At 39.8% G+C, this 12,327-nt stretch overlaps 1 protein-coding gene across 1 annotated transcript; it reads left to right on the top strand.

The window, feature by feature from the left end:
- The first annotated feature begins 5,871 nt into the window (after positions 1-5,871).
- LOC114706668 (olfactory receptor 51F2-like) lies at positions 5,872-6,822 on the top strand. Its single transcript, XM_028889158.1, has one exon. It carries the CDS (start codon positions 5,872-5,874, stop codon positions 6,820-6,822), a length of 951 nt encoding a protein of 316 aa, XP_028744991.1.
- The last annotated feature ends 5,505 nt before the right edge of the window (positions 6,823-12,327 follow it).

Raw genomic sequence — 12,327 nt, 5'->3', positions numbered from 1 at the left:
AATCCAAGAGAAAGGAAACCATGAAGTAGAATGAGCCCATGGGGCACCTCATCCTCTGGGGTCCACAACATCTCCATCTGGGGTTTCTAATGAAGAGATTTGAGAAGGCCTGAGACAGGTCTCTCCACATATGCTCTGTATCCTTGAGAAGAAGCCCTCCGTTCCTTAGCCCTCTCCTCCAGAAAGACACCAAAGAACAACCTGTGTGCTTGTAAGTAAAGCTGTTGCATTCAGGAAAACAATATACTTTACCTCTGTCACTTCTTGTAATAATTAAAAGATTCTATTAACTTCATGGAGGTCTTCTTGATCCTAAGGAAATCCAGGAAAATCAGAAATTTGTAACTATGGCCCATCTATTCTAAGTGAGTTTAGTTGTGCTACGTCACAATTGTCTTGCTGCATACAGGTAAATACTCTCTTACAATTCAGAGTTTTCTGGGTGGTTATGGAACATTCAAAACAGAATCTGATGTCAGCAGCCACTCCTGCCTATACACAGTGCTCCCATCACTGCCGTCTTCCTGTGCCGTTATCATACACCTCCCATATTTTGTTTGCTTGCTATCACATTGATTCTTTACAAATGCTGTCATTTTTAACCCCCACGTACCATTGCTGACCTACCAAACTTCATAAAAGTGGAATGTCATGTACTCGTTTGAAAAACTCAGTCTAGTTGATGGCAAAAGTTTCATGGGACCTGGGATTGCCCAGAATTCTAACAGTTTTGGTGAATCATTAGCCAGGGAGGAGCAGACTCAAGATAGCTCAGCATAGAACCTTTAATACTGCGCGTTATAGTTTAGATGGGATACCATCATCTTAATGTAGATAGATCAGTGTCAACAAATGATTGAGCAGAGAGGAGATTATTATGTAGTAACAAACCAGGGTCATTCACAAACAATCCCAAATGAGACAGAGAGAGAGAGAGAGAGAGAGAAGAGAGAGAGAGAGAGAGAGAGAGAGAGAGAGAGAGAGAGAGAGAGAGAGAGAGAGAGAGAGACAGAGAATGAATTGAATTTTGGAGACCATGAATGAGCTCTATGAATCATAAAATTTCTGGTCCAAGGCATGGGGATATACCATCTCAGTTGGTAGCATGCACAAAGCCCTGGTTTTGACCCACAACACTGAGTAAATGAGATGTGTTGGCAAAATTGGATGAAATGGCATATCCTTGCAATTCCAATACTCTAGAACTAGAGGCAGGAAATCAGAAATTCAGGGTTGTTCTTGGTTACATGGAGTATTTGAGGCCTGCCTGAAATATATGATACTTTGTTCCATTTTATGGGAGGCACTTGGGGAGAAACCTCAGTGTGTAAGTGATGTTGCTATGCAAGCGTGTTAACTGAAGTTTGGACCTCCAGTACCCATGTAAAAAGCCAACACTATGGAGGACGGATAGGGGGTTTGTTGAGCCTTGCCACCTTCCAGCCTTGCCCCAGTATCAGTAAGAGACCTCGTTTGAAGAGAATGAAATGAAGGGAGATAGAGAATACCCTTGAAGTCCTCCTCTGTCACATGTATGTGTATGCACAGGCATACCTCTTCAAGCATGTGACTATATTAACACACACATACACAGAAACACACACACACACACACACACACACACACACACACACACACACCCTCAAACTTTATTTTTCCAAGCTATGCAACCTGAATAAGAGTTTTTGAAGTACAAGAAAGGGGAAGTGCTGAAGGCCATATAGTGAGGTAAGTTCAGAATATTGATCAGTTGTTTTCATTTGTTATAGAGAATCTGGAGAGATGGCTCAGTGGTTCAGAGGACATAACTGTGACTGAGAGCCCAAGTTTAGTTTACAGTATCCATGGTGAGGGGCTCACAGTAGACTGTAACTCCAAATCCAGGTGGACCCCATGGCTGGGGCATCTGTGGACACCTGCACTTGCATGGACAACCTGACCTCCTACACACTTACACATGCCACATAATTAAAAATAAGATCCATCTTTTGAAATGAACCTAATGATTAATAAGCAAGTGTTCTCCTATCAATACCTTGTTATTTACAGAGGCATATTTTCAGATGACATGATCGAGCAATAGGATAACCATTAGTCTGTGTATATGAATCTAAAAAAATACACATAACTCCAGAGGAAGAAGTGTTTTCTTATGATTCATCCTAGTGAAGGTGATATCACTGAATGTTTACATAAATAAAAAGTTATGTTGGATTTATTAACAACTCTATGGATAAAATAGAGAACCTAAAGAGCTTAGTTTCATTCAGAAAAGAGAGCTGTATGATTTAAGTAAATTACACCAGTGGGAGGACCTTGCTATACTGTGTAAGTCAAGTAAGGAAAACCTCAGGTTGAGTCTGTCAGGAGTTTTTTTTGTGCCACTTTGGGAAAACTGCTTATTTTTAGTGATGAGATACTGAGTTTGACTTCATGCTGGAGGAAGTGAAAAGTGCTAGACAAGCAAGAATATGCAGGTGTGTTTTTCAGAGCTCCAACTGCCATCAATGGAGAGAAAGTCTGGAAACTGGGAACACAAGGCAAAGAAACCACGTACAGTAATATTTCTGTGCTTCTTGCAAAACTGATACAAGTGTTATGTAAAGTGGTGATCAAGAACTAGAGGAAAAGGATACTCAATCAATGGTCACTATATAAATATACATACACATATGTGCAGATAACAACAATTAATGAAAAAAAGACTCCCTGAATTTGAAAGTGAGCCAGATGGTATATATGGGAGATTTTGGATGGAATAAAGGGAAAGGTGGGATGATGTAATTTTGTTATAATCTCAAAAATAAGAGAAATAATAAAGAACAAGTTTTGGACCGTTGGTGGCTCAGTTAATTGTGATATATAGAATTATTAGAGGGCCCTAAAGTTTACTATTCACCCCAGATTATTTGTTCTGTATGAGAACAACCCCTTGGTCCTCTGTGTATGAGCAAGGCATGCTAATGTAATGGTTAACCACTCTAGTGATCAGGTACATTAGACTACAGTTGAGTTTTAATGCAGACAAGGTCTTTGATTGCTTCACATCAAGTTAATCTAAGCAATGATTGTCCCAGTCTTGTGTCCTAATCACAGGATCTTTTGGAGGCAAGGTGAAGCTACAGAGAGGTTCTTGTTTTGGATTTGGAGAGGTACAACATCATGGTGTGAGGACCACATGCATGAGACTGAAGGTGGGGTTGAGGATGCAGGAGTCTCTTCCTCCCCTCACCAGCCAGCAAGAAACTGGAGACCTCAAATAAGTACCACAAAGATTTGATTTCTGCTGGTAACCTGAATACTCTGAGAGAGGACTCCAAGTTCCAGGTGAAGGTTGTCTGGGCTGAGATCTCAGACTGCTTAGTGAGACCTTGAGTTGAGTACCTTGTTTTGTTATGGTCTAATACAGAATTGTAAGGAATGTGCCTTGTTTCAAACCGCTGAAGTCTTAGTATGTTCAGATGTAGCCAGACAGGCTCATGTAGCAGAACATTACATGCCAGTCAATGCCAGATGCCGGATTTCCATAGTATGTACGAACCATTGCTGTAGAGAATGAAGACAGGCAACATGCTGTGAGTGGTAAAGGAGAAGACTTAGAAGGAGCAGGGGAACAGAGGGAAGAAACAAGTATTTAAGTGGCCAAGGAAACTGGCATAATTGTGTAGGTTTTTGTTACAACATGGTTTTCTTTCCTCCCCTCCCCTCTTCTCCCTTCCCCTCCCCTCCCCTCCCCCTTCTCCTCTTCCCCCTCCTCTCCCCTTCCCTTTCCTCCTCCTGCTCCTCCTCCTCCTCCTTCTTTCTTTCTCTCTCTCTCTCTCTCTCTCTCTCTCTCTCTCTCTCTCTCTCTCTCTCTCTCTCTCTCTCTTCTCTCTCTCTCTATGTCTCTCCTCTCATCTCAGGCCCTCCTTACCCTTTGACTGTGGTGAGGTAATCACAAACTTCATCTCTCATATACTGCCTTTGATGCACATTGTATCTCTTACACCCTAAGGATATTTAAAACCATCTAAATGGCCACTGTCTCTGAATTTTAATCTATCAGCTTCTGTACAAATATTTTCTTTTACTCAGTGAAGCCTCTTGACACTTCTTCAGAAACTTTCTCTCGTCTACAACTACTGAATTCATAACACATTCCAGTCACCCTATGCATCCTTGCATTTTATTTATTTGCATATACAGTTGCTTATAACCTAACCCAATTTTTCCTGTCTTTGAGGGCAGGATCAGCATGTGATTAGCTTATTTATTTTTTTAACTTATTTATTTTATATTGAATTTTAGAGTACATTCTTTCATATTTGCTATTAAACTAAGCCCACCTCTGAAGCTGACTGGGAAGATAGACAGTAGAGCTCTCTGCAAAGAAGCAACAGTTTTTTTTTAAAAGTATGCTTACTGAAGTGTAGTTTCATTGTGATGTTCTCATATGTGATTATCATTGTACTTTGTTCGTATTCACTGGTTCCCTTTTTATATCCAAGACAGTTTCTTTCTAGTATTTTGATACACACCCCCCCACACCCTAAATAACTCACTAGCTATCAAAAAGTCAATTATGTATATATGCTGTAGTAGCAGGGGCTTGTCCTACATGTCTGAAATCTTGCAGAAGAATTAGAAAAGTGGGTTAAAAAGAGATTAAATAGGAAAGAGACTCATAGCTAAATATTGCCTGTTCATACTTACATAATAGTCCTGTCCTTTACCCAGTTTTCTGATAGAAAGTGAAATAGGTAAGTAGAGACACATAGGAAATGACATAAGAAAAAGAAGAGAGAAATAATTGCTTAATTTTAAACTTTGATTTGTCATTTAATTGCAAATGATTCCTAACAGCAGAACTCTGCTGAGATTTCCACAGACATTGGCTAGCCTAACTGTCACAGAATCCCCATGGGATTAGGTGTAGCATTGTCCTGTTAAAGATGATGAAACTGAGGTACAGTATAGTGCAGTCTTCTGTTACAAGGCAAATGGCAGAGCATTTGAACCTACTCATAGTTTACAATATGCAATTAGAAGAAATTTGGCTTGCAAGCAGCATAAATATTCAAAATATGTTTCCTAATATTTATATTGAGAATGCTCCATACTCCATTCTGGTTGTGTGTCTTAATTCCTCATACATACATTATATTTGAAACTGCTCATGTATAGGTAAACTTTTAACATTGTAAATGGACCATCTCAGAATCATTGCATATACTGTTCACTATACATATGAAATTCCATAACCATTTTCACTTATTTCAAATTTCAATATTTATTAATTTATTGCTAATTTTATTTAGGAAGAAATAAGCAAACATCTCATTCATTGTTTATCAAATTTGTGAATATAAATAATATGGAATGCCCTTATTGTTTTTACATTATTATTCATATAAAATAGAGGCTTTCAGCATGGTATTGTCATACAGAACTACAGTGTATTTTGATTATATTCTCTTTTTATCTGTTCTTATCCATTTTGCTGGTACACTAGTCACACACTTTCCTAAAATACACAGCCTTATGCTCCCTCTTATGTTTTCACATGCTAATAAAAATGATTCCACAAGGGAAAGAAAATGTGTGGTTTACATCTTTCTGAGTTTGGCTTAATTCATTTAGTGTATTATTTTTTATAAAGTATCATCCTAATGTAATTCTTCCTTTCATGACTTTGGTCCTTTAAGGGAATATTCTCACTTGATCCCTTAGTTTTCTTACTCTTTTTTTTTTTTTACAAGCTCTTTCAACAGCTATTGCCTTTGAGAAACGTTTACTAGGGAAGTGACCCACTTGGGGCTGAGTGCATCACATATAAATATGTATATATCATTGCAGAACACTCAGCTGAAAATACTGAAGTTTAAATTCACCATGTCAACCTTCCAGAACACCACAACTTCTTCCATCATTTTCCTGCTCACTGGTGTGCCCGGGCTGGAAGCCTTCCATACCTGGATCTCCATCCCCTTCTGCTTTCTCTATGCAACTGCCCTCTCAGGGAACAGCCTGATTCTCTTTGCCATTATCACTCAGCCCAGCCTCCATGAGCCCATGTATTATTTCCTCTCCATGCTGTCCACCACTGACCTCGGGCTGTCCATATCCACTCTGGCCACCATGTTGGGGATATTCTGGTTCAATGCTAGAGAGATCAGCTTCAATGCCTGCTTGTCCCAGATGTTCTTCATTCAACTCTTCACTGTCATGGAATCCTCAGTGCTGTTGGCCATGGCTTTTGATCGTTATGTGGCCATCTCTAATCCCCTTAGATATGCTTCTGTCTTAACTGATGTTAAAATAGTAGTGATTGGAGTAGCAATCATTATTCGGGGAACCCTGATCCAGACTCCCCTGGCAGTGCTCCTGAAAAGATTGTCCTACTGTAGCAGCCATGTGCTCCACCACTCTTACTGCTTCCACCCCGATGTCATGAAGCTCTCATGCACAGACACCAGGATCAACAGTGCAGCTGGACTCACTGCCCTGATCTCCACTGCTGGAGTGGACTCTGTCTTCATCATCCTTTCCTATGTCTTGATCATTAGAACTGTCCTCAGCATTGCTTCCCCAGAAGAGAGGAAGAAAGCCTTCAGCACGTGCATCTCTCATATTGGGGCTGTGGCTGTGTTCTATATTCCACTGCTCAGTCTGTCCTTTGTCCACCGATTCGGGAAACGAGCTCCCCCATATGTCCATACTCTGATTGCCAATGCCTACCTGCTGATCCCTCCTGTCATGAACCCCATCATCTACAGTGTGAAGACCAAGCAGATACGCAAGGCTGTGCTGAAAGTTCTCCATTCTGGCATGGCGAAGAGTTAGATGGTTGTTTCACACATGTTTTCTATTCTTTGTCACTCTGTGGATGAGGAAAGTGACTTTTAAAGAAGTTACAATGTTGAGAGCCATGCCTGTGTTGAGAGTTACCAAATTGGTAGATTTATTTGCAAGAAAGATTGTATGATCCAAGAGAGACTAAACTAATCTGCAGATTTTCAAATATATCAGTGTTCCCTAAAATGCCATCATATTAGTGATATTTCATAATTAGAGTGAAAGCTGTCAATAATGTTGATAACCAATGTCTCTGTAAAGATTTCTGATATGGATTTATCACTTTTTTAAATTGAAAAAGGGAATGTGTCTGCTTATTGACTTAAATTTCTTCCTTATTGAAAGAAATAGCATCATTTCTATTCATAAGTGAGAATAATATATATTATCATTCCAAATTACAAATTTTAGTACCTAGATATAACTTGATGGCTGGCCTTGTCCATTATTACTTAATTGTACAAATACCCTTACTTTATCTCTTTTTCTCTGAGTCTCAACCCTCTTATTGAACAGGTAATGTTGACATCAGGAATCTAAAATTTTGGGCAAACATTCACATTTTCATCTCTTCAGAGAAGATTTTTATGTATGCCACCTATGAAAAATAACTTTTATGGAGGGTGGGTTGCTGGGGAAGCTGGGGGTGAAAAGAGGGAGGGGATCTGGGGTTGGTATGTAATATGAATAGAAAATTTCTTAATAATAAGAAGAAAGATGTTTATTTGAAGATGATAACTTTTAAATTCAACTCATATATAGTTTATATTCACACCCTGCATAAACTGGGTGTGGTGTATACCCCTCCATTCCCAGTACTGCTCAGTTAAAGGGAAGATGCTGTGGATATCACTCTGTATAAATAAAATGGTGATTGGCCAGTGGCCAGGCAGGAAGTATAGACGGGACAAGCAGAGAAGAGAATTCTGGAAGTGGAAGGCTGAGGAAGGGAGACACTGCCAGCCGCTGCCATGACAAGAAGCATGTGAAGATGCCAGTAAGCCACGAGCCACATGGCAAGGTACAGATTTATAGAAATGGGTTAATTTAAGATATAAGAACAGTTAACAGGAAGCCTGAGCCATTAGGCCAAACAGTTTAAATGATATAAGCATCTGTGTGTTTATTTTATAAGTGGGCTGTCAGACTGCTGGGGCTTGATGGGACCTGGAGAGAAAACTCTCCAGCTATAGGAAGAGGACCAGAAGTTCACATCATTCAGATTGTTTTGAGACATCAAAGAAATTAAATTATTTGGAGATGATTTTTATCCAAGAGAAAGGCAGATTTATTTAGTTGCAATTGTAATATTATATGACCTAATAAACAAATGTAAAAATATTTTTTCTCTTTCTTTTTATTTATTCTATGGGTCTTTCACATTGTGTATCTTGATCCCATTCATTTCCCTGTTCTTTTGCATCTGCCCTCTGCTCCTGCACTCCCCCCAAAATAAAACAAAATTTAATAGAAAAAAGGAAAAAAACCGGGGAAAATTCACAACCTCCTCATGGAATCTGTTGTGATTCATGTAGTAAACCCCCTCGTTCACTTTGCACACTTGCAGTGTTCATTGCAAAGAGGCATTGATCTGGTTTGATGCCTCTCGTTTCTGTTACATTATCGATGCTGGGCCCTCAATGGGACTCTTTTTGGGTATCCTGTTGTTGCCCTGTATTGTGGAGATCCTGCAGCTTTGGGTCTGCTGGTCAGGTCCCTTCACATGCTCTAGCAGATCATAGATGGGGTGATGTTGGGGCAGGCCAATTCATAACTCTGATTCTGGTTCTGGGCAGCTGCAGAGTTGGTCTGCCCACCCGTTCTCTGTCCTCTCCACCAGTTGAGCTCTCCAGCATTGTCCATGCTAATTCACCTCTTGCAGTGATGACTGAGGAGTGAAGCCAGTTCTCTTGCTTTCACCCTCTCAGGTTTGGCTCTCCAGCACCTACACCATTAGGGTCAGCTCTACTGTGTTTTCCCGGTACGGTACAGGGGCCACTCTCCCTGTGCTGCAGCTGGTGAGGGCGAGGGACAGCCCTCCTGCTCTGGAGACTTCAGGGCCAGTTCTCACACCTGCCTCGCGAATTAATGGATGGTAGGGAGAGGAAGGAAACTCTCCCTTGCCCATGCCACTACAGGATAGATGGGTGATGGGGACATCTCTCCCTTGTTGACTAGTTTGGAGCTGGCTTACCCACACCTGCACCAACAAGGTTGGCTCCATTGTGTTGCCCAGGCAAGGTATAGGTCCTGTTCTCCTGATTGTTGCAGCTGGTGGGGGTCAGGGATAGCTCTCCTGTTCTTATGACCACAAGGCCAGCTCTCCCATCTGCCTCAGGCATTGATGGGCAGGAGAAAATATTTTCATATACATTCTGTACTTGCTTTGGATCTTTCTCCAGGAAAAATTTTAGTGAGTATATCTCTGAGAGTTTAGATTGGAAGATAGAAATCATATCCTTGATGAACACAGGGATTATTTAATTCAACACATTGGACAGTAGGCATTAGAGGACAAAAATTGCAAAGGGAATGGAAATAACTAGGATGTTTTTTCCTATATAGTTGCTTTGGGAACAAAATGAAGATTTTAGTATCACTAAGGCTACATTCTGTAATTGTATGTTATTTCTAGGTCCATCCTGGTACTTCAGGGACTTAGATAATGAGTCATCTAGAGTCAAGACCTGAAATCAGAAGAAGGGATATTTCCTTATTACAGTTCATTTGTCAGGAGTGAGAAGAGGATTTTCCATGGATGTAGACTTGAGTTATTAAAAAGGAAATAGGAGGGCCTCTTCTCCTTTCCTCTCCTTAAATACTTTTTATAAATATATAAATATATTTATATAGCTATACATATATAAATATATTTATAGAAATATAAACATAGATATATTTATATAAATATATAGATATAAATATAGAAGAGAAAGGCCTTAGATATTGTGGGGATAGAGAGAAACCTGGTGCCAGGGAAACTCCCTGGAATCCACAAAGATGACCCCAGCTAAGATTCCTAGTAATAGTGGAGAAGATGCCTGAGCTGGCCTTCTTCTGTAATCAGATTGGTGACTACTCTAATTGTCATCATAGAACCTTTGTCCATGGTGGACTGGTAGATGGATGCAGAGATCCACAACCAAGCACTGGGCCAAGCTCCTGGAGTTCAGTTGAAGGGAGGGAGGAGGGATCATGTAAGCAAGAGGTATCAAGATCATGAAGGAGAAACCCAGAGACTGATGACCTGAGCTTGGGGGAGCTTATGGACTCTAGATTGATGGCCAGGGAGCCTCCATGCAATAGAACTAGGCCCCCTGCAAGCTACTGTGTAGCTTGGTATGTTTGTGGTTCCCCTAGCAGTGGGACCAGGATCTGTCCCTGCGTATGAACTGGCTTTTTGGAACCTATTCTCTATGGTGAATATTACCTGAGTAAACATGAAGTTCAAAGCAAACAACTTCCAATACTAAGAAATGACAGAAACAGATGCTTTGATAGTCATTCATGGTTTCTTTATAATGTTGGGTCATCCATCTTTGGCTTACAGTCCTGGAATATGTGACAGACTGTGGTGGTATTCCCCAAAATATTGTGTATCCTAATAAACTTATCTGGGGTCAGAGAACAGAAAAGCCACTAGGTACTTGGGATAGGCAGTGGTAGCAAACACCTTTAATCCTAGCATTCCAGAGGCAGAAAGCCATGTGTTCAAGGATACAGTTAAGCATGGTGACTGACGCTTTTAATCCCAGAAAGTGAGCCTTTAATCTCAGGAAGTGGTGGTAGAAAGCAGAAAGGTATATAAGGTGTGAGGACCAGAAACTAGAAGCTTTTAGCTGGTTAAGCTTCAGGCTTTTGAGCAGCAGTTCAGCTGAGAGCCATTGGGATGAGGACACAGAAGCTTCCAGTCTGAGGAAACAAAACCAGCTGAGAAGTTGGCCAGGTGAGGTTAGCTGTGACTTGTTCTGTCTCTCTGATCTTCCAGCTTCACTCCAATACCTGGCTCCAGGTTTGATTTTATTAATAAGACTCTCTAAGATTCCTGCTACAACAGACTTTTCTGTTAAGCAGGAATTTTGAAGGACTGTCCTACCTTGTCTTGGCGAAGGTTGGTAGTCACTTTCTTTTGTGTCCTGCTTGTCCAGTTTAGACAACATACTGTCAGCAGTCGAGTCAAGGGCAGTTTCTTGTCCAGTGGCTAACTTTTGTCAAAAAGAAAGTAAATTCCATATGGATTTCTTCAATGCCCATATCTTCTCTGAAATAGATTGGTGCTGCCATGAGCAGACATGTATCATTGTCATAAAAAGTCTTTTATATTAAAACATCTTAAATATCATATTCTGTAGATCTTGGAAGTATTTGAAGACCACCTCTCTATCTAAAATATGTCTCTGTTTGACCTGAAAACATACCTAACATGACTACAAGTTTGATTGTAATGTGACTAACTACCAATCTGTATTTCTTTATTATCCTAAATAGTTTTTAATAATAACTTTCAAGGACTAAAAGTTTATGTTACTTTGGTAAATGAACTGTATAGGTACAATACCTTAAACAAGAGTAGAAATGTATGTGCTGTATGTTCTAACACAAATAACCTTAAATTTGTATCAGTATACAAAAATATCTTAAACAAGAGTAGAAACATATACAGTATAACCTCAAATTTGCATCAATATGCAAAAATCCATACCAATGTAAAATATTTAAGACTAGTAGTCATTTTTTTTTCAATTAAAAATTAGATTCAACAATATACCCTTTTATACAATCATTTCTATATTCCCCCTTTTTCTTTTCAGAATGAGATCCCTGAATCTAATTTTCTGTGTTCAGCTTTTTTTCTGACCATTACTAATAACAACTTGTAACCAACTCCCCTAAATGATGACAAATATCTGTAACTCACTCAATGACCAAAAAACTACCCACCCTACCTCTTGGAAATGTGGGCACTGTGTTCTCTAGATTGAGATCTCAGCCCTTTTGGATGGAGGAACAGAAGAGATTGGAGGTCTCTGGTGGCTTCTCCACCGCTTCTCTGATCATTCAGGTTCTTACCCCAATATCAGGCTCCTGATTTTTTATTGATAAAGAATAATTAGATAAACGCATCACCATATAAATATTATGAATTATGACATTGAATCCTGCAGGTGCATGCATGGACAATAAGTAGTAAAATTATTTCTGTCTGTTATAATGCTTGTATTTGATATCTGTTTGCCCTCTGGGGTTTTAAAATTATGAGCAGGAGATTCTGTTCTCCCCCTGTCCCCCTTATTATTAGGGCTAATCCCTTACAATGTACCATACTTACAGTGTTTTATGAAAGAATTAATAAAGATTATTTGTCTCTTGCACCCTGCTCAGGGATATTGGTGGAAGAGGGGAAAGACAGTAAGAGCCAGAGAAACAAGGAATCTTCTATGAGACTACATCTGTTAGAAATGACCAGAAAGATTCACCCACAATGCACATTTC

This window comes from Peromyscus leucopus, chromosome 1 (genome assembly GCF_004664715.2).
Source record: "Peromyscus leucopus breed LL Stock chromosome 1, UCI_PerLeu_2.1, whole genome shotgun sequence".
Classification (NCBI taxonomy): Eukaryota; Metazoa; Chordata; class Mammalia; order Rodentia; family Cricetidae; genus Peromyscus; species Peromyscus leucopus.
This window is presented reverse-complemented; position numbering and strand designations above follow the sequence as displayed.